General features: G+C 39.0%; 1 protein-coding gene across 7 annotated transcripts in view; it reads left to right on the top strand.

Moving 5' to 3' along the window:
- The window catches only part of AP1S2 (adaptor related protein complex 1 subunit sigma 2), a 144463-nt gene that overhangs the window by 82027 nt on the left and 35493 nt on the right, over positions 1-26943 (top strand). For 2 of the 7 annotated variants that reach the window (XM_089693648.1, XM_089693646.1), the window contains one exon: positions 272-2567. The exons of 4 other annotated variants lie outside the window; for them this stretch is intronic. In XM_089693648.1, coding sequence (XP_089549774.1) covers positions 272-307 — 36 coding nt within the window. In that variant the 3' untranslated portion in view covers positions 308-2567. Of the gene's footprint in view, positions 1-271; positions 2568-26943 lie in introns of those variants that run through there. One more of the 7 variants, XM_089693652.1, reaches the window with a different exon arrangement.

Here is a 26943-nt window from a genome sequence, read left to right as displayed (position 1 = left end):
GCGATACTTGCCATGGCAACTAAATAGTTTTTTTTAATGATTTCCCAGGCACACTAAGTAAAAAATGTATTCCTATTGTGTGTAAAACCTGTGATGTATATTATATAACCCCCCCTCCCCTTGCTTTAAAACAAAAACTGCTTGAGTTTTGGAAAAAATGAATAGAAGAGTGCATACATTTCACGAACATACTGCATACAACTCTTAATAAATCTCCCCCAGTGTAACAATCAGACAGGGGCTTATGTTTCAACTTGCATTTCTTTTGTAGCCCCGTCATGAATACTTTAATGTGCCAGTGTATTAAATGGCTGCACTCTTCATGCATGCAGAGCATCTGAGGACTTTCAGTGGGATGCAGCATGGCAGAACATGGCCTTGAAATGGTGAAAGTGCCCATCTTGCTCAGAGGAGTAGTTATCTACTTGTGGTTCACATTTTCATTCTCCATGTATACATTTTCATGAACTATTCATCAAGTTCCATATTTCTCAGGAATGTGCTAATTTCTGTTAAGACGCTCATTTAATGTTATAAACTAGGATATGGTTGAAGGTCACTGTGTAACACATTATCTCATTACCATTCCCATTTAGCATAATGTCTAAAAAGGTACACGTTGTCTTTACATTTTATCAAATGTTAAGTCCTTGCAATATAGGTTGTATCCTCTTACAGCTAGGATGCTCACCTGGGCCTCTCCAGTTCTATTCATGGTTAACATAAAGTAATTCCAATGTGAGAGATGCCATTTTAGAGCAGTTACAAATCAGAATGTGAAACAGATTTGTGAACAGCTAATGCTAACCCAGAAACATTAAAGCTGTTGTAAAACCGTAAATTCCAATTGGTTTACCTTTATGTGATCCACAGCTTAAATGTCACAACTCTCTAGCAATCCCTAGTTAGCAGTTTGAAACCCCTCTGTAAATATTACATTTTAACATTCAACTGTGCTCAGACTTTCTAGATACATTGACCCTCCTTTATAGATTTGTTTTGAATTATATATTTAAATTATGTATTTTTTTCCAATAGGGAAAGGATCAATGAATGAAAGGGATGAGTTGTCACAGCTGCTATCTAGGGATTGGTGGAGAGATGATACATAAAAAAAATGTATCAGAGAGCCTACACCATTGTTTATGCACAGGTCCTGTAAAATGGCCATGTGCCGAAATATGCTTTATCATGCATTGTGATGCACTGCGTTACCACAGCCCATTCATTTCGAATGAGCCCCAATGCAGGAGAAATCACTTCTGTTTTCTTTTCTTTCTTTTTTTTACCATATTGCAATGCACACTGTGCCTCTGTGTGCATTGTGCATGTTCCTGGGGTTGATGTTCAAAGTGAGTTTGAATTTGCTCTAACAGAAACCTGTATTGAGGGAAAAGGGGGCTTTCATTGCTGATTGTTACTTCTGCAAGTGCTAGTTGGTTTATTATCTTTTGTTCCACCAACCCCTCTCTATTAGATTGTAAGCTCCCAGGAGCAAGGCCCTCCTATCCCTCTTGTATTGAACTGTATTTTTGCTGTATTGTCTCCCTTTATATATTGTAAAGCGCTGAGCAAATTGTTGGAGCTATATAAATCCTGTAGAATAATAAAACTTTTCTGGCACTAGTGTTGACCCTACTGAGTCAATGACTTTTCCAAATTGGAAATTCTGACCTAGCTGTGATTAGCTTGCTCTAGATCAGTGACTAAGGTTAATAATGTCAGAAAGCCACCATGATAGCCAGGCAACTAGCTTTTTTTTTTTTAGGAGGACAGCCATAGCTGTCTCAGGACAGGTTTTGTTTTATCAAATCTGCAGTCATATGCCAAAGAGCTCCTTCCCTATGGGGTAGGTGTGCCAGTGTCCTGAATCTATGATGTGCAATTCCCGCTCTCTCAGCACGGTGTGTCGCCAAAGTCAAGATGAAGCAACCATTTTGAGACATAAGGTTGATGGGGAGCTGAAGTGGGTGTATTTGAGAATATCTTTCCTACATTACACATAGGTAAGAAATAGAAGTGCAAGAACATAAGATTGCTAACAGATGGTGAATTGCATATCTAGTAGCATATCAACCCAGTTTTTTTTTCTTTGTACAGGACACAAATATCTGCATGTTACAAATGAGGTTATTGGTAGCAAATAGATCATCTAATGATACTAAGCAGTTAATTCATTGTGTAAGTTCTCTCCAAAGCACATTTTATCTTTTATTGTTAGGATAAACAACCAAAGATTAATTTAGAGGAAAAACAATTCTCATGGCTCACTAGTGTGGATAGCAGGTACAGTCCACCTCACAGTTTAAGAAGCACTGTATTAGAGTATAGATGTACGCAGGCTGTGTAATACTGAGATATACCATTGAGGCACAGCGGTATATAGCATTGAATGAGATATGCTATTCTAAATACATACTCATTACTGAGATTGGAAAGTGTTTCTTCATTCTAAAGGTCAATTAACATTTCTGTGGTGGCAAAATAGAAAAAAATAAAAGCTGATGTTGCATGAATAAAAATAAACTAGAGATACATATATTACAATAAAATATAATACATATTCATTGTTCTGAGTGTAAAATGTCTTTGTGTTATGGTTTATTTACATTTTTATGGTGGTAAATTATAAAAAAATACAAAATATAATACAAGCAACAATAAAACAGAGATATGTTTAAATAAAATAGAATACATAATATTTGGTTAAGCTGGAAAATCTTTTATGTTGTAAAAGTCTGTACATTCTTATGGTGGTAAGAAATATACAAGAGAGTAGCATAGATTATAAAAAAAATAATTTACATGTGTTTTCTAACAGTAAATCTGTTGTTTATCACTGTCAGGAACGTCATAATGAGCAACTTGCATAAATAATTTTTTCTTTAACCACTTCAAGTCTAAACACTTTTACCCCCTTCCTGTCCAGACCAATTTTCAGCTTTCAGTGCTATCAATTTTAGAATTTTTTTGAGACAGATAAAGCTTTATTTTGGTGGTATTTATTCACCACTGGGATTTTTATTTTTGCTATGTAAATGAAAAAGTCCAAAAATTTTGAAAAAAAGTGTTTTTCTTATAAAATTTTGCAAATAAATAATATTTCATCATAAATCTTGGCCAAAATTTATTCCATTATCTTTTTAGTAAAAAAAAAAACCCCAAATTAGTTTAATCAAATATTATAATTTTTAAACTTTTTTTTTTTTTTTTTTTTTTAATATACTGTCAGCCTAGCAGTACAGTGTCACCATGGTGACGCTGTACTACTTGTAGGGGGTGATGAAGATTTGTTTTTTGTTTTTTTACACTGATTGCTTTTACACCCATAAAGGCTGTAAAAGCAATCATTTCTCCTTCTCTCTGGGTGCATTCTTGCAGCCATTGAGAACTACTGTGTGAGCTGTGATTGGTCACAGCTTGTCACATGGTACAAGGCTGTTGTGAATAGCCTTGTTCCATGTGACCTCTGTGATCATTCACAAATTCCACAAGTAGTAAGTAATGATGTCAAAAGTGATTGGCCAATCAGTGATCACATGATCGGGACCTCGCACAGAGGTCCCGTACGACGATCTGTGTTCCACTGTGTCCGGGAAGAGGAGAATCCAGGCTGCTCTGTGCAAAACCACTCCCAGGTAGCGCGCACAAGGAGGGGGCAGGGAGGCCGTTTATAAACGGCCACCCGCCCCTGCACTGCCACCGTCTGGCCGTTTATATACAAAGGCCGGAAGGGAGGTGGTTAACCAAAGATATTAAAAAATGGCTTACCCCTAGGGACAATTTAAGTTTTGTAACACAAACTGAAAAAGAAAAAAAATCAATTTCATTTTCAGACCCCCTTTCTCTCAAATGTGGTTTATTGTGTTATGTTAACATCCTTCATGTTAATATAATCTATTTATTATGAATGGCCTGCCCATGCGCTACAACAACCAAACATGGTCCTTTTTTGGGAACCCAGCACACATCAGTGCTCAGCATGTATTTTGTGATGTGCTGCTGTGTGTTTATATGTGGTCGCTGCTGAGTAGTGCGCTGGGGCAGTATTTAAAAGGACTGTCACCGTAATGCAATGCAGTACTTGTATTGCATTAACGCATGTTTACCGCTTGTAAGAACAATACATAGGTATGCATGGACCTTTAAATACATGCTGCAGTTTCAGAGTACACAGCAGTGAAAAATGATGGGGTTTGGTATTTCTACTGTAGCTCCACCCCCAGAGGAGCTGCTTTGTAAGAATGGGCTCTCTCTGTGTTTCGGTCCCTCTGACACACCTGGTTCACTAAAAATCACTGCAAGCATGAATAAATACACAAAATACTTTTAACCTGGCTGTGGGTTACTACCAGTAAATAGATACACACCCATTTAGTGGTAAATGCTTTTAATCTATTGAGGTGGGTTAGAATAAATGGCAAATTAACATAGTTAGCAGTGTGCTGATTTATGTTCAAATTGGAAGAAAATAGGATTTGATACCTCTAACTAGAATCAGAATGGTGAATTAGTAATTCAACAATAAAAAATATTTGTAAAAGTTAAATGCAGTATAAATTATGATAAACCACAATAGGTTAGAGTGCACTCTAAGGGATTAGCTGGAATGCAGTGTCTCATAAGAGGTACCTCTTTAAGGAAAAAAAAAAAAGGCCTCAGGGCATCAACTGTTAGGGACAGTCTTTAGTCCTAACTCTTCAGCTGCCTAGATGTTGGGGCTTGTTGGCACAGGTTACAGTCATAAATATGGCCTGCAGGCAGTATTAGGGCTGTGGGGTTGCTGGTAGGTAGTTCCTAATGGCTCAGTCTCTAGCGATGGTTAAAAGTAGCCCAGTAATTTCTATTGGCTCATTTTCCAACAGTGGTAACAAGTAACAGCTAAAAGGCCCTCTCGCCGGACCCAGTGACACAGCAGCAGTGGTCACTTCAGTTGGCTATCTGCTTTCTCCGGATTGCTCGTGACAACTCTTGTTGGTAGCTTCATCCCTTAGTACTCTGGAACCCTGTAGCTGTCCCTCACAATGCTGTGGGCTTCACTGACCAGGCTCTTTCTCTCTAGGTGGAATTTCCTTGACACAGTTCTGTCACACTCAGTTCCTGTCACCCTCCGCTCCTGTCACACTCTGAGAATCCAGATTGTGAGGAATGGTGGTAGAGCGCGATCCCAGATCCCATTCCTGTCACTGCTGCACCCACTACACTAATTTTAAACAAAGCTGTTAAAGTAGAAATATAGGAGATGCTATTGCTGGCTTGTTTTGGATACCATGTTTGTATACTGGCAGCCTTCTATAAAGGTGCTATAAATTATCTATTTTTCTCCACCAAGGCTTTTCCCTGTATAATTAGGCACACATTTTTTTCCATTACCTGTAGGAGTAGCAATCTCATAAAGAAGGTATATTTACACATTATCACAATATTCTAAGCTAAGTTAGGACCAGGAGAACGGGGAAAGGTTTTGTGTAAAAGAAAAACAAACAAAAATCAAACCAAAAAAAAAATGTGACCCCAGCAGAGAGGTGTCACTTACATGGTGTGTGCTTACAGGTCTCGGTGATTAAATACATTCCTGTTCTGAAATCTCTTGTGGTGAATCACAAGAGGTCCGAGGCAGTCAGCTGCAAAAGTGAGGGAGCTTTGGGCATCCTATAGTGTAATTACACCATCAGATTAGCTATGTAGGAATGTGCAGTGTTCCACAGATAAGGGATTAATAATTTCTATGTGCTATTTTGTAATTTACATCATAGAGAATAGGTTGTTTCATTATTTAATGGGCAGGCACAGTTATTCTGTTATTGATCTCAACAGATTTTAGTAGAACATTCAAGCGACTTAAAATCTGAGAACTCTTACCACAACTTGGCATAATGGCAACAACAACCACAATGAGATTAGCATTATACTTTGAAATGAAGGGCCTAATTACACTTCTGTGCTGTGTTACCACATGCGTAACGTAGCATGCATTGTGGGGTCATTCATGGTGCATTGCTTTAGAAAAATAAAGTAATGTTCCTTCCTAAACACATTAGGGTGCATCGGCATAACATTCATTTTTAATGGGCTGTTAACAAGCTGCAAAGAAGTAAAATGATTCGGAAAGAATATATATGGTAAGAAAAATACCAGGCTGCCATTTCTAAACTCCTTATGAAAATGCTAATTGTCTGGAAATCATGAATAGAGCTTTAAAGTGGTTGTAAAGGCTGAAGGTTTTTTACCTTCATGCATTCTGTGTGCAGCAGTGTTCCCAGCCCCCTCAATACTTACCTGAGCCTCATCGCAAAGCAGCGATGTGAATGACAGCCTCGGCTGTCCCAGGTCTCTGCCTCCTCATTGGCTGAGACAGCAAGCGGGAGTCATTGGCTCCTGCTGAGGTCAATCGCAGCCAGTGAGCCAATGAGGAGAGAGAGGGGGTGGGGCCAAGCCACGGCTCCCTGTGTGAATGGACACACAGAGCAGCGGGTGACCCCATAGCAAGCTGCTTGCTGTGAGGAAACCCAACAGACAGGAGGAGCCAGGGGAGCCTGCGGGGGACCCGAGAAGAGGAGAATCCAGGCTGCTCTGTGCAAAACCACTGCACACAGAAGTTAAGTATAACATGTTTGATATTTAAAAAGAAATTAACCTTTAGAATCGCTTTAACTTCAGTAGTTTGACCAGAGCCAGCCTACTTATTTTTTTTTATGATGGGTGCACTTTAAGTCGGATACATCACCTACTTTTGAGCACGTGTGGAACATGTCGAGTTTATCTGTCTCAGTCTTGGGATTACAGCCATATAGATTGTATGTGTATTAGGCCTTTCACACATCTGCAACTTTTAGGGCTCTTTAAATATTCTTAAATATTGAGTGTGACAAGTCCAATTATTGAGAACAGTAAGGCCTACTATGCCTGTTAGAGACATGACTGATAGTATTGATACCCTCCAACCCCCCCCCGGACAGATTTATTAAAAACTTTTTAAAGAGACACTGTTATTTTGACTATGCAGGGCATGACAGAGTTGCAGCAAAGGGCCCCCATCCCAACTCTTCTACTCACCTTGCCAGTATCCTCTTGCCATTCATTCCACTTTGCAACTGGAACTAAAATCACTGATTTTAGCAAGTATAGGGAGCAATGACATCGCTGTCTTGGTCACGACAGTCCCTGGGTTTAGCGATTGGCTGCTACAAAAGAGCGCTGTCATGAGGGAATAGGTAACCTGAAATCAGCTGGTATTTATGGTTCCTATGAAGATCAGAGCATCGAGGGACTGCTTAGCAAAGTCAGTATAAGTGGGTCAGGGCAGCATTGGCAGGCTTAGTGTCTCTTTAACCACTAGCCTTCCTGAGAATTTACCCCCGTTCCTTACCAGGCCTCTTTTTGCTCCTCGGCGCTGCACTAATTCAACTGATAATTGCGCGGTCATGCAATGCTGCACCCAAACAAAATTTACGTCCTTTTTTCACATAAATAGAGCTTTCTTTCAGTGGTATTTGATCACCTGTGCGCTTTTTATTTTTCATGCTATAAACAAAAAAAAGACCAAAAATTTTGAAGAAAAATTATATTTTTTACTTTCAGCTATAAAAAATATATAGTAAACTCAAAGTTAGTTATACATTTAGGCCAAAATGCATTCTGCTACATGTTTTTGGTAAAAAAAAATCCCAATAAGTGTATATTGATTGCTTTGTGTGAATGTTATTATAGCATCTACAAACTATGGTATAGATACTGCAATTTATGCCATTTTTTTTGCTATACAGCGCTGCGCTAGTTAACGGACAATTGCGCTGTCATGCAATACGGTACATAAATGAAATTTGTCTTTTTTTCACACAAATAGAGCTTTCTTTTGGTGATATCTGATCACCTGTGCACTTTTTATTTTTGGCGCTATAAACAGAAAACGTTTTGAAGAAAAAACAATTTTTGAAAAAAAACATTTTCTCATTTCGGTTATAACAAAATATCCAAAAAAACTAAAATTTCATCATAAATTTAGGCCAATATTTATTCTGCTACATGTTTTTGGTTAGAAAAATCCCAGTAAGTATATATTTATTGCTTTGCGTGAAAGTTATAGCGTCTACAAACTATGGTATAGATAATGGAATTTACACAGCTTTTACTTTCTGACTGCGCATCACATTTCTTGAGGTGCTAAAATACCAGGATAGTACAAACACCCTCAACTGACCCCTTTTCGGAAAGTAGACACCCTAAGCTATCTGCTGACAGGCATATTGAGTCCATGGAAGATTTATTTTTTTCCCACAAGTTTCTGGAAAATTACAAAAACTTTTTTTTCTTTTTTTTTTTACACAGTTGTTTACATTGTTTACATTGTCTCACACATGTGGTATCCCCATACTCGGTAGAAGTAGCAGAATGTATTTTGGGGTGTAATTCCACATATACCCATGGCTTGTGCAGGAAATAAATAATTGAAATGACAACTTTGTGTTTATGCCTCACATCATTCACTCTTCTAGCCACCTGAAGCCTTTTCTGACACTTTTTGTTCACATGAAAAAACTCAGTATTTTTTGCTAGGAAATTAATTTAAACCCCCAAACATTATATATTTTTTTAAAGCAGGCACCCTAGTGAATAATTTGGTAGAGTATAAAAGATAATGGTATGCTGAGTAAATAGATACCGAACATGACATGCTTTAAAACTGCACATGTCCCGTGCAATGGCGACAAACTGCATACATTTTTAATATCCATAGGCAACGCTTTAAAAGCTACCATTTTAGATTTACAGAGAAGGTCTAGTGTTAGAATTACTGCCCTTGATCTGACGTTCACGGCGATACCTCACATGCATGGTGCAACCACTGTTTACATTCCGGCACAGGGTCAACGCTTGTGCACACAGGTGTGGGCGCATGGGAGGGGCGAGTTTTTTTTATTTAATTTTTTTAAGTTATTTTGATTTTAATTATTTTTACATTGTTCCTTATCATTTTTTTTTCTATCACTTTTATAGCTATCACAGGGAATGCAAATATCCCCTATATCTTCAATGGGCATATTATGAGTTATATTCTTTAAGAAATCTGGGGTCTATCAGACTCTGGATATCTCCTCTGCCCTTACATTATCTAATCAAACCAAAATCGGTGTGATCAGATGCTTTCCCAATTTACAAATGGCGCTGTTTATATCCTGCCAAACTGAAGTGATGAAATGCTCGTAGCTTCTGAATTCTTAGACTATAGAGATGATTGGCACCACTCTGGTCTCCAATCAGCTCTATGGTCAGCTGGCAGAAACACCGGCTGCATTCTCAGGTTCCCCCAATGGCACGGGACTGCCCGGGAATGCCGTGCAAGGCAGCGGGGGAGGGGGTCATTATCTCCCGCTGCTTGTAAAAGCAATCCTGCAGCTAATTAGCCAATAGGATTGCTTTTACATGAAAGCCGATCGCCGGCTGAAAAAAACTATACCAGGATGATGCCTGCAGCTGTAGACATCATCCTGGTATAACCATTCAAAGTCCAGTGATGTGCCAGTACATCGCTAGTCCTTGTTGGGTATACAGTCAGGTCCATAAATATTGAGACATCGACACAATTCTAACATTTTTGGCTCTATACACCACTACAATGGATTTGAAATGAAACGAACAAGATGTGCTTTAACTGCAGACTGTCAGCTTTAATTTGAGGGTATTTACATCCAAATCAGGTGAACGGTGTAGGAATTACAACAGTTTGCATATGTGCCTCCCACTTGTTAAGGGACCAAAAGTAATGGGACAGAATAATAATCATAAATCAAAATTTCACTTTTTAATACTTGGTTGCAAATCCTTTGCAGTCAATTACAGCCTGGAGTCTGGAACACATAGACATCCCCAGACGCTGGGTTTCATCCCTGGTGATGCTCTGCCAGGCCTCTACTGCAACTGTCTTCAGTTCCTGCTTGTTCTTGGGGAATTTTCCCTTCAGTTTTGTCTTCAGCAAGTGAAATGCATGCTCAATCGGATTCAGGTCAGGTGATTGACTTGACCATTGCATAACATTCCACTTCTTTCCCTTAAAAAACTCTTTGGTTGTTTTTGCAGTATGCTTTGGGTCATTGTCCATCTGCACTGTGAAGCGGCGTCCAATGAGTTCTGAAGCATTTGGCTGAATATGAGCAGATAATATTGCCCGAAACACTTCAGAATTCATCCTGCTGCTTTTGTCAGCAGTCACATCATCAATAAATACAAGAGAACCAGTTCCATTGGCAGCCATACATGCCCACGCCATGACACTACCACCACCATGCTTCACTGATGAGGTGGTATGCTTAGGATCATGAGCAGTTCCTTTCCTTCTCCATACTCTTCTCTTCCCCTCACTCTGGTACAAGTTGATCTTGGTCTCATCTGTCCATAGGATTTTGTTCCAGAACCGTGAAGGCTTTTTTAGATGTCGTTTGGCAAACTCTAATCTGGCCTTCCTGTTTTTGAGGCTCACCAATGGTTTACATCTTGTGGTGAACCCTCTGTATTCACTCTTGTGAAGTCTTCTCTTGATTGTTGACTTTGACACACATACACCTACCTCCTGGAGAGTGTTCTTGATCTGGCCAACTGTTGTGAAGGGTGTTTTCTTCACCAGGGAAAGAATTCTTCGGTCATCCACCACAGTTGTTTTCCGTGGTCTTCCGGGTCTTTTGGTGTTGCTGAGCTCACCGTTGCGTTCCTTCTTTTTAAGAATGTTCCAAACAGTTGTTTTGGCCATGCCTAATGTTTTTGCTATCTCTCTGATGGGTTCGTTTTATTTTTTTCAGCCTAATGATGGCTTGCTTCACTGATAGTGACAGCTCTTTGGATCTCATCTTGAGAGTTGACAGCAAGAGATTCCAAATGCAAATAGCACACTTGAAATGAACTCTGGACCTTTTATCTGCTCATTGTAATTGGGATAATGAGGGAATAACACACACCTGGCCATGGAACAGCTGAGAAGCCAATTGTCCCATTACTTTTGGTCCCTTAACAAGTGGGAGGCACATATGCAAACTGTTGTAATTCCTACACCGTTCACCTGATTTGGATGTAAATACCCTCAAATTAAAGCTGACAGTCTGCAGTTAAAGCACATCTTGTTTGTTTCATTTCAAATCCATTGTGGTGGTGTATAGAGCCAAAAATGTTAGAATTGTGTTGATGTCCCAATATTTATGGACCTGACTGTATATACTATGTTTTTTTTTTTTTTTTTTTTTTTTTTTTTCATGCAGCCTGTGGACTGAATGAAAAAAAGAGACAATCTCTGCCAGAAAAAGTGTGTGGTATGCCCACCATTAGAATATACCCACTTCTTATGGTGAGCACACATTAGGTCACACTTTGCCACAAGCGCCAGTTCCAAGATTGAGCAAATGTCTAAATAGTGGCACGCTTGAATAAAAATTGTCCACGTATAAGAGGTACCCCATATGGAAAAAGGATGACACCAAGTCCCAAACTATCTTGCCACTACTCCCCATGTTTTCTGGGCATCCAGGGGGCTCCAGGTGACTATCTTTTCCCTCATAAATCCGAAACTTATAAGTATAGCTTGTTGCCCTCTCACAGGTCTTCTACATCTTGACCCCATATCTGGCACACTTGCTGGGGAGAAATTGTTTGAATGCAAGGCGGCCAGAAAAATTAATCAGGGACTCATCAACACAGATGTTTTGCTGGGCAGTATAGACATCTGCAAATTTTTGATTAAGGTGATTTACGAGGGGCAGAATTTTTTGGAGCCGATCAAATTCAGGGTCACCCCGAGGATGACAGAGTGTATCGTCGTTGAAATGCATAAAACACATTATACTATCATATCTTGGTGGTTGCGGGACAATACTTGTGCTCACAACCGCATCGGCTTGTACTGCACTTATGGGATTCACCATGTTACCAAGTCATACTGCAGTGCTGGTATTATTATTATTATTATTATACAGGATTTATGGCGCCAACAGTTTGCTCAGCGCTACAATATAACAGGAGACAATACAGAGCAATACAGTTTAATACAAGAGGGTGAGGAGGGCCTGGTCCTGGGAGCTTACAATCTAAGAGGTATGTGAAAGACCAAGATGTACTAGGCCACTAGTACTCGCCAGTTCACCAAAAGGTAGAGCGGCACTAGTACTGGTACTCGGCTGCATATGAGAGTCATCAAAATTTACTGACAAGTGCTAACAGAGATCAGGCCTGATTCTGTGAACACTGCGGTTTTGTGTGCAATGTATCAAGTGACAGTGACCTACTGACACTGCACTTGCTGGGGGAGAAGGGGGGGTAAGCGTAGGTGCTAAACGCAGGTGCTGGCAGGTGCCGGGGCTGATCCCGCTAACGCTGCATTTTTGGGGACACTATACTAATGTGAATGCTGGTATAGTGCTGATCTGATCAAAGATATTGATCCGTTCAGACACTATACTAGCAATGGAGGTTTATTGTGCATTAGTGTCTTCCTGGCAATCAAGGGGTTAAATGTGATGACTGGTGTACTGACGGGCAATCTGACGCTATCTGGGAGGGGCATGAACACAGCGGGAGTGTGAATCACATATATGTGTGTGTGTATATATATATGTACTGTTTGCCGGGATCTGGCGGGTAATGACCGGCCGGGACCCAGTGATTGACACCCGTGATCGGCGGCAGGGGTAGGGCGGTCGCGCACGCCCTCTACCTGTTTTGCTAAATGACGTTTTAAAACATCATTTAGCACAGCGGTGCCGCCCTGCCGCAGTATATACACTGTGGCTGGTAGGCAAGCGGTTAATGGCTCTGGTTCATCATAGTCATTGTTAAGTCATCCCATTTTATGCATGAGTCTTTTTTTTGTTTCTCAAGAAAGTTACAGTGCCATCCAGCTGTCACATAACCTTTATAACTAATAAGAGGCATTTCAGTAATGTTTGCCCCTTTCACTTTAAAGCATTTTCCTCCAATACCTATATAACCCTTTAAAGAACACTAGCCATATGGTAAAATTGTGGTTTCATACTAAAAGATCTTAAATATAACATAATTTTGCAAAAAAAAGTCAACTCATTAAATAAAACATATCACTTACCTAGATACAATTGACAGCACTGTCAATAATAAAAAGTACCGGTGCTTCCTGCTTGCATGTCAGTTATAGATACAGCAGTGAGGATGATGAATACATCACATTCTATGTAATAGTGGTTATTTTTTGGAATGTCCTTGTTAGCAGCAGCATATACTTTATACGTGAATCCTGTTAAAAGTACATTGGTTTTACTACATGCAACCATACATTAATTCAATTTATATGTCAGGACAGAATTGCTGGCCAGAGCCTAAAGTGATTGTAAACCCTTAAATACACCCACTGCAGTGACTGGCCTCAGGTGATACACAGAGATGAAACAAATCCTCCTACATACATTGTACCTGTTGATCTGCAGCTGTTTCTTTACTACAGTCGTTCAAAGTACATAATTTAGACAGCATTTCAGAGCTCCAGAAGGCGGGGGTAAGAATTTAACATCACCCACTATACAGCATAGAACAGAGAGCTGAGTGTAATCTGAAACCTGAGTGGGGGGAAGAAACACCCCACTCTTCACGATCTCATAAGGAAACCATGCAAACTGAGATTGTCAAATACCTGCTGTGTGCTAGAGGGGGTGGGGTTGTCTCCTGGGGATAGCTGGTGTCTGCATAGACTGTAAGAAATGACGTGCAGATGGCAGAGGATTGGGAGAGGAAACAGAAATCACACTAAATGCTTTGGATAGAGCATGGGTGCTCAACCTGTGGCCCTCCAGCTGTCGTGGTAGTCCCATCATGCCTCTGCCTTTGGGAGCTATGCTTGTAATTGTTAGCCTTGCAAATGCCTCATGGGACTTGTAGTTCCTCAACAGCTGGAGGGCCACAGGTTGAGCACCCATAGGATAGAGGAAAGTATATACTATAGATGGCATGCTTTGTTCTTTTTTCATTTCAGAGGTTTACAACCACTTTAATCTCTTTATGCACAGGGACATTCTTACCAGTGTTTTAAGTGTACAGCCTTGGCCAAAAGTTTTGAGAATGACAGAAATATTGATTTACCTGCAAGGAAACACATGCATTGCTTTGCACAAAAAGGGATTCACAGACAAGGATATTGCTGCTACTAAGATTGCACCTAAATCAACCATTCATCAGATCATCAAGAACTTCAAGGGGAGAGGTTCAATTTGTTGTTAAGAAGACTTCAGTCAAATGGGCCAACATTACTGAATTCTCCTTCAGCTGCCTGACTGGCATGTTGGTTGGCTTCAATACTTTCAAAGTTACAGACCCATATCGGGAGTTTGGAATTTTTTCCCGACTCAGAAAATATGGTAGCCATTATATCAGCATGACAGCTCAGTAAATAGCATTTTCAGAAGGGCAACAGTGGCACCTACATCACTCTCCGTACTGTTTTGTTTTTGTTTTTTTCACTGATATACTGAAGTAAATTTTAAATTCTGGGGGGGGGTTACATTCACAGTACTTCCTGCACACTTTATCATTGTTCTTTTGCATTGCCTCACTGAAGAAAAGCTGAGGGCATACTGTGTTTTATTGTACAATTCACCATAGAAATAAAACAGGAACTTTAATGGTCATGTGGCAGCCTCCATTGGATAGCTTTGATCACTACTGCTGATAATATAAATGAATTAATAGTGATTTATTCTACCTATTACAGTATTTCTCAGCCAGGCTTCTTTTAATAAGTCGGTATGTTGCAGCACCCTATAGAGAGCAATACATTCTAAATTGAATTACAGGCCGGATGTGGGAGCCTGTGTTCGTGAAAGAATTGCAGATAAGGAGCTGCATTTCCATTTCTTGTAAGCAATGGAAGACAGGCTGTATTCACATTATGGTTTACTTTACTTGCCTTTAACCTCCCTGGCGGTATGATCATGTCAGGAATTTTGTGCTGAAAGCGGTATTATTTTTTTGCATGGAAATATGTAGTTTTTAATTGTAGGCTGTAATTTTTAGGAATAACTCACTGAAATCTATCCGAAAAAGAGTCTATTAAACATTCCGGATATGATAAAACTTGAAACACGAAATCATAAATTATAATTTAATAAATATTCATAAAAAATAATAATATAATAATAATAAATTTAATTCAATAATATAATCAAACCAAAAACACTGAAATTTGAAATACAGAGGCAAATTCGCACATCGCTGAGCAAAGTCGCAAAATCGTTTTCAGTGTCTGATGACGAATTTCCCCACAAATCATTATCACTCAATTCTGCAAGTGGTTCTGATTTACTATCGCTATTCTAAAACCGCTTTTGATGTAAAGGGATGCTTTTTGGCCGCCATGGACTTTTCTAAGTTTCCAGGCAGAAAGAACAGTCAAAATGCAGGCAGGGCACAGGACAAAGCAGTGGGGACAATATGTATGTGAAATGCATTGAAACAGCAATGACAGCAAAAATGTCATTTTTTAAAAATTTCAAATTTCCCGCCGGTTCCGCCGCCCGAACGTTCCGACGTCACAGGGACCGGAACACGGAAGTCAGATGCCGGCATCTGCCGGAGGAGATGGACGGGGACGCTGCAGGGGACACATCGTGGGAGCGAAGGACAAGGTAAGTGCTGCAGGGACCCCCAGAGAACGCTGCATAGTAAGCCCGAGTGTAGCTCGGGGTTACCGTTCTTGGTATAGAAATTCTACCCCGAGCTACACTCGGGAAAACCGCCAAGGAGGTTAACAAATATCAGCAATTAATTGTCAGTTACCACCAACCATGTGGAGTCATATTTCTTAGAATGGCTTTTTTATTAGGAGATGGGGTCAGTTATGAATTTCATGTCTCTAAGCAGCCAATCGTATGTTGTAATTTTCTAGTTGTAAGGAGAATAGAAGAACCTGACCCCTTTGGACAAATATGCCTGTTTTTACATACAGCACGTACTAACTGATTAAGTAATAAAGAGCACTCTTGACCTAAAGGAAGGTCATTCCTTTAATATGAGGAGCTATTGAAATTAAATAACATCTAGTTTGCTAAATTACTGTTAGATTTTTTAAAAATAAAATGTCTTGCGGCAGCTTGATGCTAATCTATTTCAGTCTCTGTCAAACATTTTCTGTATACTGTACATGCATGAACTCCAGTGATGGCTGCATGGCATTTCTTAGGGTGGGTTTTCTAAACAAGTGTATAGGGTTCATGCACATGGACATTTGTAGGCATTTCTTGCATATAATATACATTTTTTGCCACTTTCTTACACCTGGGAGGTGCCGTGTACTGCTTGCCATACAAGTAATTGGCTGCACAAGATGGTATAGATGCTGATGCTTCTTTGCATTGGCATTTACCTGTGCCTGAGTGTTTGATGTATTTTCCTGAACAGAAAGCATCCATGTTTGGGAAATACACCGGATGTGCATACATGGGTAAACGCCAAAGCAAGGAAGCATCTGTAGCTCTCTGGGCGCAGGAAAGCTCTGAGAAATTTACTCTAGGCATATACAAGACCTACCAGTGTTCGTGTTTGTAAACCCTTATAGTAGGATCACCAGCTGCAAATAAAAATATTACAAAAGAGTTTAGAAATGATTTGTTAAAGCTTACATTTTCTTTTTAGTGATCAGGTTTACGTATTCAGTCATTTAACTTATTTTTTTTATAGTGGGAGTGCAACTAATTTGCAAACCAGTGCCTAAAAAAAATGAAAAATGATGTGTGTGTATTCTCTATACTGCATCATGCAAAATATTTTCCTGCCTCAATGAAAGCTAGTTGATGAGGAGGAATGGCCACAAACAGGTAGCTAACATCTGTATACCCATTGGGAAGATTTCAATGACTTTCTATTCTCCTTGTACAGAGATCACAAATCTCTACAAAGGTTACCTAAACAACAACATAAATATTTTTTTTTTTTTAGAGTGAGTAAAGTGAAGAATGGTTAGAATGTAGTTAATGCTGCTTATGTACCCATTGGGGATATTTTCCCTTGCTTTATCTCCCAGCGATACCAGAACAGGAAGTGAAGGGAGATTACCCCAAAAAGCATGTAGGCAGTAATAAAGGATAACTTTTCACTGCTCAGTCCAAAGCTAAAAGTAAAACTGGCTAGTGTTAGACTTAAAATCGAGAAAGCTGATTTATGGATGATGTGGGCAATGCCATTATCATACTTTGCTATTTTGCATTGTGACATTAGACAACCCCTATTAATTTAAATTGGTGACAATCTTCAGATCGAGAAAGCAATTACACAGTTTCAGATTATACGTAACAACTCAATGACCCTAGGAATTCTTGTTTTTCAGCAGTGCATGAGTTTACGCTTTTAATAACTTTTTCAGTGTAATTTCCATCGGAATTTTAGCTCTTTTCTTCAGTGTAAAACTGTAAATTATCTCTTCCTTTTAAGTGGTATACATGGTCCATTACTATACTTTCCTTTAAAAGTTCCATTCCAGCTTTTTCTTTTTTTTTTTTTTTTTTCATTCTACTGTCCAGACCTTTTTAAAATAGGAAAGCAGCTCTCCATTCAGCACTTCTCTTTGTCCATCACAGATTCACCACTCTGAGGTCCAATGCTGTCTGATCCAGACCCTCCTGGGTTGAATGACACCTATCCTTATTCAACCCACTTTTGTATGAATCCAGGGCCTCATGGAAACGCCAGCTGGGGTTCACATGAGAATGTTTCAGAGATCAGCTGTCATGTGATTACATTAAGCATAGTTTGGTATTGGTCTTTAAGATGGGCTTGTATTAAAGAATGACACCTTGAACAGGAATGTTCATACCATATATTCCTTTCAAGATGTAATTTTCAGATTTGATTGAGAAATTCCCTCAAATCTTAATTGTTTGAAAATATAATTCAGCCAGGTGTAGTAGGTGATTCACTTTGTTTCTAATAATTCTAATAGTAATGACTGCATTCTCTTACCCTATGACTGCAGCCTTTTGTCATATAGTTTTGTGCTGTGCAATCTCTGTTTTTAAGGACTTCAGTTGTCTTCTATTTCATAGGCACATATTGGGGCTTATTCAGAATACAGACCTATTACCAGCCACCGGGATTTGGCCAACAGGTCAGCCATGCCAACCAGATAAACATCAGAGTGAATCTTTTAGCTGCTCAACAGGCAACCTGTCAGGGCAGAAATATGGGAGCTGCTAGTGCTGACATATTTTTTTAGATTCAAGCTCTGGGGTTGTTACCTCATCTGGGTTCATTACTTCAGCCAGCCATAAACAGATGGAAATTCATCCATTTCAGCAGGAACTGACCAAATTGTGTTCCAGCTACGTACAAGCTGGTTGTACTGAAGTTGATCTATCATATAACCAGCCTGTTGGGCTTTTTGTGCGAATGCTGCTGGCAGCTATAGCTGGCGACAATGATTATTGTATTCTGATAGCAGGGAAACCTCCCGCTGTCAGAATACAATAGTGCAGCATGAGGGATTCCCCCATCAACCATGATTGATGGGGGAATCAAGCAATTTTCTTTCCTTCAACCTGCGCTTGAAGGAAAAAAATATCATATGTATGGCCAGTGTAAGTGAGTTGCTGACCTGGGAAAAGTGTTTTCATATTCGTTGTCCTGATATTCCACCAGCTGCATGCTTTCCAGGTTCATTAACTAAAGCTGGCCATGCACTAGTTTATTTTCAAACGACTATTCATATGAACATTCATAAGAAAAGTCTCCGTACATTCAATGACTTCACGAATATTGTTTGAAAGGTGTTCAAAATGTTGTTTGCTTTTAACATTTTGATTTTGGAATGAATGTAATTTCTGGAATGAAAACCACATTCACTGTTAGAAATGTGTTTATCTTCCAAACGTAACTATTTATATCTAGCAAGGCGACGGCAACAACTAGGAAAGGGAATTCTGCACATAGATGTCATAGGTGAATTTGTAAAAGATGTAAAAAGGAAAAAAATATTTCTATAACCAGTTTCCCTTGAAAGAATAGCGTGCTGCGATATTTGGTTACGCAGCCCCTTGTGCTTGGATAAACCCTGCTGTGTTCTGTATTGTCTCATTTTTATCTGCCCGCAGTGTTGTTTTTGTTGGCACCGCTTAAACAAACGTTTTCCTTCTTTACTTCCTCCTGTTTTTGTTTTCCTTTACAATATGTGCTGAGCTGATAAAGTAATATATCATGTATTAATATGAACAAAAATGAATTTCTTCAAGGTGTGACATTAGCATTGTAAATATGGACAAAACTGACTAAAATAAAAAAAAATTGATGTCAATTGGGGGGAAATGAATATATGGAACTTAAAACATTTTTACACCAGGAGAAATAAAAACGTTCACATGTCTTAGACCCCATGTGATCTATAGGATTTAAACGCTAAGCCTATGTGCATTTGATGCTAATCCTGTAATTCCCTGCTTGGCATAGGTCAAAGAACATAAAGTACAGCTCTAATTTTGCTGAGAATCAAATGATCAAGTGAAGGTGAACAATATATACAAGCATTATACCAAAAGTAATGCAAAAGTACCTCTCCATCTTTTTCATTGCAGGTAAATAATGGATTACAAGCAGAAGCAATGTGCCATCATTGAGTTTTTGACAAAGGAGGGGTGCAGGCTGTCCATCATCAGAAGGCTAGAGAATGTTTACAGGGATGGCACCATTGAAAAAGAGCAATGTCTTGTCAAAAATTCAGTGATGGCATGTTGCTTCTGTGTGGAATCTTTTATATACCTGTAATGAAAAAGAGTTAATATAGAGAGAGACTTATAGTGGGCATACACTAGATGAAATATTGTACAAAAATCTGTCATTTGGACAGTTTGTTTGTTTTTCGGCCAGTTAATGGGCACAAATCAAAAATCGGTGGTGATGGTTTTGACCCAAAAAATCAAAGGAAAAGTTTGGAAAACTTCTACTGAATGGACGATAGATGAAAAGGGTAATGTGTTTCTTCTCCATTAAAAATCGAACTGTTTGTACTGCGCATATGTGGCAAAAACAAACAAAAAACAGATTAATTTATACCCAGTGAACAATTTACTGTTAGATAATCAGACATTACATGATGACTAGATCACTTGCCGTCACGTCCATGTGTTTGTTTTTCAAAAACGCGTTCAAACAATTTTTCGACTAGTGAATGGCTAGCATTACTCTATCAGTATGTGTACTTTGAATGATCTATGTAAGATAATGAAATCGTTATGCCCCCCTTATGCATTACTTTTGGTACAGCCCTAATATGGGCAAAGGTTTAGGTAAGCTATATTGGAGAGGGTACCTACTTCTGTGCTGGAGAGATCGTGGCTAGGCTTCAAACTGACAGTTAAGTTTTATAGTCTGACATTAATATAATCTCCTTTTCAGATTCAGCATAATAATTTAAAAAAAAAGAAAAAAAAGTTGCAGCACTGCAGCTACTGTACATAGATTCTTACTGGATTCTTTGAAAATATCTCACTAAAGTGAGAATGCCTTTTTTTTTCCAGGGGATGTGTGTAATTCAGCTACAATCTCTGTGCAGCTATAGGAAAAGCAGTGTGTGCTTTAAACGGGCTGAAAATTTTGGGAAGTTCTGTACAGAGAGTGCTGTTGTCATGGTTACAGAAGAGAGAACTTTGAATATTTTGTCAGTTTTAGCAAATCTTGCTTGCTGCAGGTTGAAAAAAATACAATATTATTTACAATAAATTACAAAATTGCTTTGTGTAGCATATATGCAACTGTTGTTTTTTTTAAGCAATAATATATATTTTAGATTTAGAGGACTTACATTTAGAGTTATTTAGTCTAAATTACTTATTTAGATTACTTACATAAGAGAGGTTCTCAAACTGTCATTTGCAGCCACATTCACATGCAAGGGGTTGCAATGGGCTGCCTTAAAAAAAATAGTGTAAAGGAGCCATTTCATTTAATCAGTAAAATGCTGGTGCTAGACTGGTAAATATTTAAGAGTAAAAGAAGTAAATACCAAGAAATACTCCTAAGCATAATATAATTCAGTTCTTTTCCACTGGGTGAGACTGCAGCCTCTTGTCATATGCTTTTGTAATTTATGATCTTCTATTTTAAGAACCACAGTGGATTATGCATAGAGCCTGAGGACTTATATTTTTACAAGCAGAGATTTGGGGATATTGCACATCAAGTGGATTTAAGATGATGGGATTTAGAAATCAGGGCATCAGTGAGCCTAAAATGAATTAGAAGTACCCAGTAGGTAGACTGTTTTAGGGAAGTATACACTTTTGATAAAATGTTCCATTTCATTCTTTAATGAGGTGTACACTAAACAGATTGTGACTATTGTAAGCTTTTGAAAAGTATATTGTAAACTGTTAAGATACCTGCAAGTCATACTCCTACTGAAACACTAACTGAGGACAAGCTGACTGTAATGTTCAGCATATCCTTTTGCTATGGCTTGGTAGTGGCTAAATATTAGGTTTTCCACTTCAGCTCCAGAAGGTTTTACCCCCTTCATGATCAGGCAGTTTTGTCCATTTAGCACTCTGCTATTTTAACTGGTAATTGCGCGGTCACGCAATGCTGCACCCAAACAAAATTTGTCTCTTTTTTCACACAAGAAGAGCTTACTTTTGGTGGGATTTGATCACGCAGTACATTGCTGGTGGTCCTTAAGTGGTTATAAAAGGGATGTTCCTTTTTCTTTTTTAAGGAGATACTATAATGGTTTTCAGTCAGTTTTAGTTTTGCTTTTACTTTTTATAGGTTTTTAAACTTTTCTATACATTTTTTTAATTCCAGGAATGAGTCACCCACTTCCGTTTTTGTGTATGCAAATTGTATTTACCGAAACTAATAAGCAATTTTTTTTACATCCTGTAAATACCTATAGCTACAGATGTGCAACAAAGCTAATAGCTCCTTGGGGGAAAAAAAAACTGTAAAAATAAGACAATACTTGGAGCAGCAATAAATCCATGTTTAGGTCTGGCTAGTTTTATTGTAAGCTCTTATCAGTCAGACATCGGCTCCATTATTTTCCCCCTCATTAGCCTGGACCTAGGATATGGGAACTGGGGTCTCTGATGCATGGGCTCACAGTAAATAATATACAGTATGTCACAGAATCCGCCTCACTGTTTCCAGAATGGGTAAGAATGAGGATTTCCAGACCCAGCCTGATTGCAAAGGCCCAAGAACACAGTAGCTTGGTCAGTTGTAAATCACCTAATGTGCACACTTAACTTTTTTTAGTCTAACTACCCCAAATACGGTACAAGGCATTTTTCCTTTAAAATGAAACTTTCCATTCCCCTAGATATGTAAATATAACAGTACATTCATAATCCACTCCATCAGTTGTTTCAAATGTACTCATTCTTCAAAATGTACAGCCTAAGCAGTATGAACAATACTTACAAATATGCAAATAATGTATCATTTTTGTCAAACATCAACAGATAAGCTAGGTAAAAACTGTCCACAAATTGGTTCAGCGGGAATCAGCCAACTTTCGGTCAGTGTGTACAGCAGACTGTCTGACAGAAGCCGGTCTAACGATCAACTTTTGTCATAGGGACATGCTGGAAAACCATCAACCGATCAGCACTTGCAGCCAATGGGCTGAGCGCTGATCAGTGTATACTAGTGGGTGTGGGGTTGGGGGGAGTGTTAGACTAGAATTGTACAGTGAGGGAGATCGCTGCACCAACATTGTTTGTGTTGGTATGGCGATCTGTCAGGTTTTTTTGTTCAACTCGCTTAGTTGAATGAAAGAAATTTGCAGTGTGTACAGGTCTTTAAACCCTCATCTTTAACTCAAACCACTCCCTCTGTCCCCTGACCTATGAAGAGAAAAGAAACGTGACTGTCAGAGCCAAAGATGTTTCTGGCCTCCCTGCCTTGATGGACAACCAGAGTTTCAATATCTATGCTGAGAGGTAAGATGAAGGCACCCAGTGGGGAAAATAACTGGGTCTCTGGGGGCAGACTGGAGTTATGGTGAATAGCTCATAATTTTTTTTTCATTACGAAATTCCTGTTTGAGAAGAGCTACGTTCTTCAGGTTTTCCATAGTTTTGTTGGCAGAAAAAAAGGAACATCAAATACAAAAAACAACTAAACACAATGTCATGCAGAACATGAAAAATATGAAATGTTGCCATTGGTCTACTTATTAAAGGCATGTTGTGTAAAAACCCCCAGAATACTTCCAGAATACTGCTTTTTAGTATGTGGTGCAATTACAGAAGAAGAGCATTATGACTGTAAATACAATAAAAACTTGTCTTTGTGGCTATAAAATAACCATGATCTGTGTTCTGAATATTTTGCCAATTGCGCATAGCAGGCATGGTAAAAAGTTAGGAGATACTAGTCAGCTACCTATCCTAGGGAAAATAATTTCCAAAGAGTCTGTTTATAGATTGAGCAGGCTGTGAAAGAGAAGGATCATTAAACACATCAAGTCTGGGCACTTTCACCCCCTTCCTGCCCAGGCCGATTTTCAGCTTTCAGCACTATCACACTTTGAATGACAATTGCGCGGTCATGCAACACTACCCATATGAATTTTTTAGCATTTTTTTGAGACAGATAAAGCTTTATTTTGGTGGTATTTATTAACCACTGGGATTTTTATTTTTGTTGCTATATAAATGAAAAAAAGTGTTTTTCTTATAAAAGTTTGCAAATAAATAATATTTCATCATAAATCTTGGCCAAAATGTATTCAGTTATCTTTTTAGCAAAAAAAACCCAAAAAAACCCAAATTAGTTTATAACCAAAAATTATAATTTTTAAATGAATATTTTTACATTTTTATTTTATTTTTTTTGTATTTTATTTATTTATTTCAGGTACTTATATAGCGCCGTCCATTTACGCAGCACTTTACATATATATTGTACATTCACATCATATTATTATTTTTTTTTTTTTACATACTGTCACCCTAGCAGTACAGTGTCACCCTGGTGACACTGTACTACTTGTGGGGGGTGAAGAAGATTTTTTTTTTTTTTTTTTTTTTTACACTGATTGCTTTTACACCCATAAAGGATGTAAAAGCAATAATTTCTCCTTCTCTCTGGCTGCATTCTTGCAGCCATTGAGAAATGCTGTGTGAGCTGTGATTGGTCACAGCTTGTCACATGGTACAAGGCTGTTGTGAATAGCCTTGTACCATGTGACCTCTGTGATCATTCACAGATTTCACCCGTAGTAAGCAATGATGTCAGAAGTGACATCTTGCTTCTCTGCATGTGATCACTGATTGGCCAATCAGTGATCACATGATCAGGACCTCACACAGAGGTCCCGTACGACGATCTGTGTTCCACTGTATCCGGAGGACACCGCAGGCACCGGATCGCGGTGCTGCGCACGCCCAGGGAGTGCGCACAGCTTGAAAATTCGGGTGGCGTTTATGAACGGCAACCCGCCCTTGGAGTGCCGCAGTCCTGCCGTTTGTAAACAGCGGCCGGACGGGAAGTGGTTAAGCTATCCACACTCAATATTTGAGTGAAATTGAGAACTGCCTTTGCAGGTATTGGTTAAGCTTTCTAAGGGTTCGTTCAGACATGTGGCAGCCCTTGCAACACTTTTCGGGAGGGCAGTTAAAAGCTAACTACGAGGCTTTATTTTGTCTCCTTACCACCTTTCAGTTCCCTGCTTTTCCACTTTGTCTGGAGCGTGTGCCCAGCAGCCAACTGCATTCAGAATGCATCAGGTTGGTTGCTCAACACAGGACCTGAAAGCAAGTGGAGATCACTGGAGTACTGGTGTCTACTTCAATGATTTCCAGCTTCCAGGGGCATTAACTAGGTATGGTATATAGTAAACATAATGTAACTATGTAAATATATACCATACCTGGTACACTCCTTTACTCCCGAGTATTCACTAGTGGAATTTCATTCAAAATTTTTTGTTTTGAGAATGTTCGTATTTTATAATCATTAGTGGTGTCAAATTGATGTTCATTTTTGATTGCAGTAGGGAAATGGTATGTGGTTTTCATTCAGTAAAGTATTTGGTTGAAAAATCGAATGTTAAAAGAAAACAAAATTTTGAACTAGTCTTGAACCACATTCGTCAAGCCGTCAAATGTACTGAAAATTTTCATATGAATTTATTTCAAATTTTTGTTCGAAGATCTACTATGGTATACATAGTTATATATACTATCATATACACAGTTGGCTAGATAGTGGGCAGATATCTTTACCAAGCTGGTGTCTCACAGCAAGAAGAAAAAAATTGCAGATATCCTGACCCTTCCTCATTCTGTCCAGGTCAAAGAAGCTTTTTGCTCAAGTTCCACTTTAAAAACCTTCCTCATAGATGTTTTCACTGTTATGCCCATTTGCTCAGAAGTGATGGTGCCATAGCTGATCTTTTTTTATTTTTGGCTGATTCAATTTAGTTGTACAGTTTGCAGGAGCTCATCTGTCAGATTATTGTTAAAATGTCAAATTCCACGTTCACTGCATTAAATTTCAATTAATGTCAACTTAGCCGACTTAACTTGCGAAGAGTGAATGTAAATGCAGACATTTCAAGCGCGGCAATCGCAAATTTACACAGGGTTCTCTCCTAATGATATCACCACATACTTCTATTCAGTCAAGGCACTGTCACGTTCTGTCAGATCGCTTTAGAAAGAGCTTGAGCTTCCTTCTTGGCTTCTGTCTCAAACAAAAGAATGTTACCTAGAGAGTGCCGGTAACTACACATTTAGGGCATGGTACCTTCAGCTAGAAATGTGGTGACAAGTGGGTGATCTTGATCTTCTTGATGAAATGGTGAAGGGGAGAGTTTGGGATTGATTTACTAAAACTGGTGCAGCTTTGCATGGAAGCCAATCAGCTTCTAACTTCAGCTTGTTCAATTAAGTGTTGACTGAAATCTTTTTGCTTTAAAGAACATTGAAAAGCAAGATACTGTTTAAAATCACAAAACAAAGCCAATTAACACCTTTACTTCCTATACCTGCAATGAAAGCAGCTAATAAGCACAGCCAGGACCTGAAAACCTGTAATATACAGGGGTTAGAGGGGTTAGACAAAAAAATGGAAACACTACATGATTTGCAGGTGTGAAAGTGAAGACATATTTCATGTTGAAAGCGGAGGTGATGTAACACTCTTGCTTCCGCTGTGTGATGAGACACCTAGCTAACAGGTGCGAAGCCTCACTTTCAGCATTCACTGCATGCGCTGCTAGTAAAATAGAGTTCAGAGCTTACTGAGCTTCAAAGAGGGCAAATTGTTGGTGCCCACTTAGCTGGTGCCTCTGTGACTGAAGTTGCCAATTTATCAAAGGTTATGATAACATTTACAGTTTCCAGGAATGCATTGCCTGATGAGCACGGTCAACTGACTGAAAGAGACAAGAATACATTGTGCAGTATTGTGACCTGAAATAAGAAAACAACTGCTGCAAAAGTGACTGCAGAGCTCAATTTCAGTCTTCACTGGACTTGGCCTTCACAGAAACTTTTGCAGCCGTTGCTTTTGCTGCTTCCTTTGTGCAGCAGAGGGATGGAATTATGTCAGCCTAGGCAAATGATGGCCATGCACAAACAGAATTTTTCTTCAGAAATTTCCATTTTAAGAATGTTCATTAAAATTGAATGTTAAAAGCAATTTAAATTTTTGAACATCTTTCATCCATTCATGGAATGTAAAAATAAATTTTGTATGAAAATCTAATATTGTATGGCCAGCAGTAGTCACTTAGCTGGGGATAAAAGATTGACTTTTAACCGCCTCCCACTCCCCATATAAAGAAATGACGGGTGGGCAGCGGCTCCCGGGGGCACAAGGGACAGGTGTATAAAATCAGGCATCTAGACATACAGACTGCTTCTACAAACATTTGTGAAAGAATGGGTCGCTCTCAAGAGCTCAGTGAATTCAAGCGTGGTACCATGATAGGTTGCCACCTGTGTAATA

Source organism: Staurois parvus, unplaced genomic scaffold, assembly GCF_062004578.1.
Source record: "Staurois parvus isolate SC_StPar_1 unplaced genomic scaffold, SC_StPar_1.0 ptg000635l, whole genome shotgun sequence".
Classification (NCBI taxonomy): Eukaryota; Metazoa; Chordata; class Amphibia; order Anura; family Ranidae; genus Staurois; species Staurois parvus.
The sequence above is the reverse complement of the archived record's forward strand: the minus strand, read 5'-3'. Positions and strand labels throughout refer to the sequence as shown.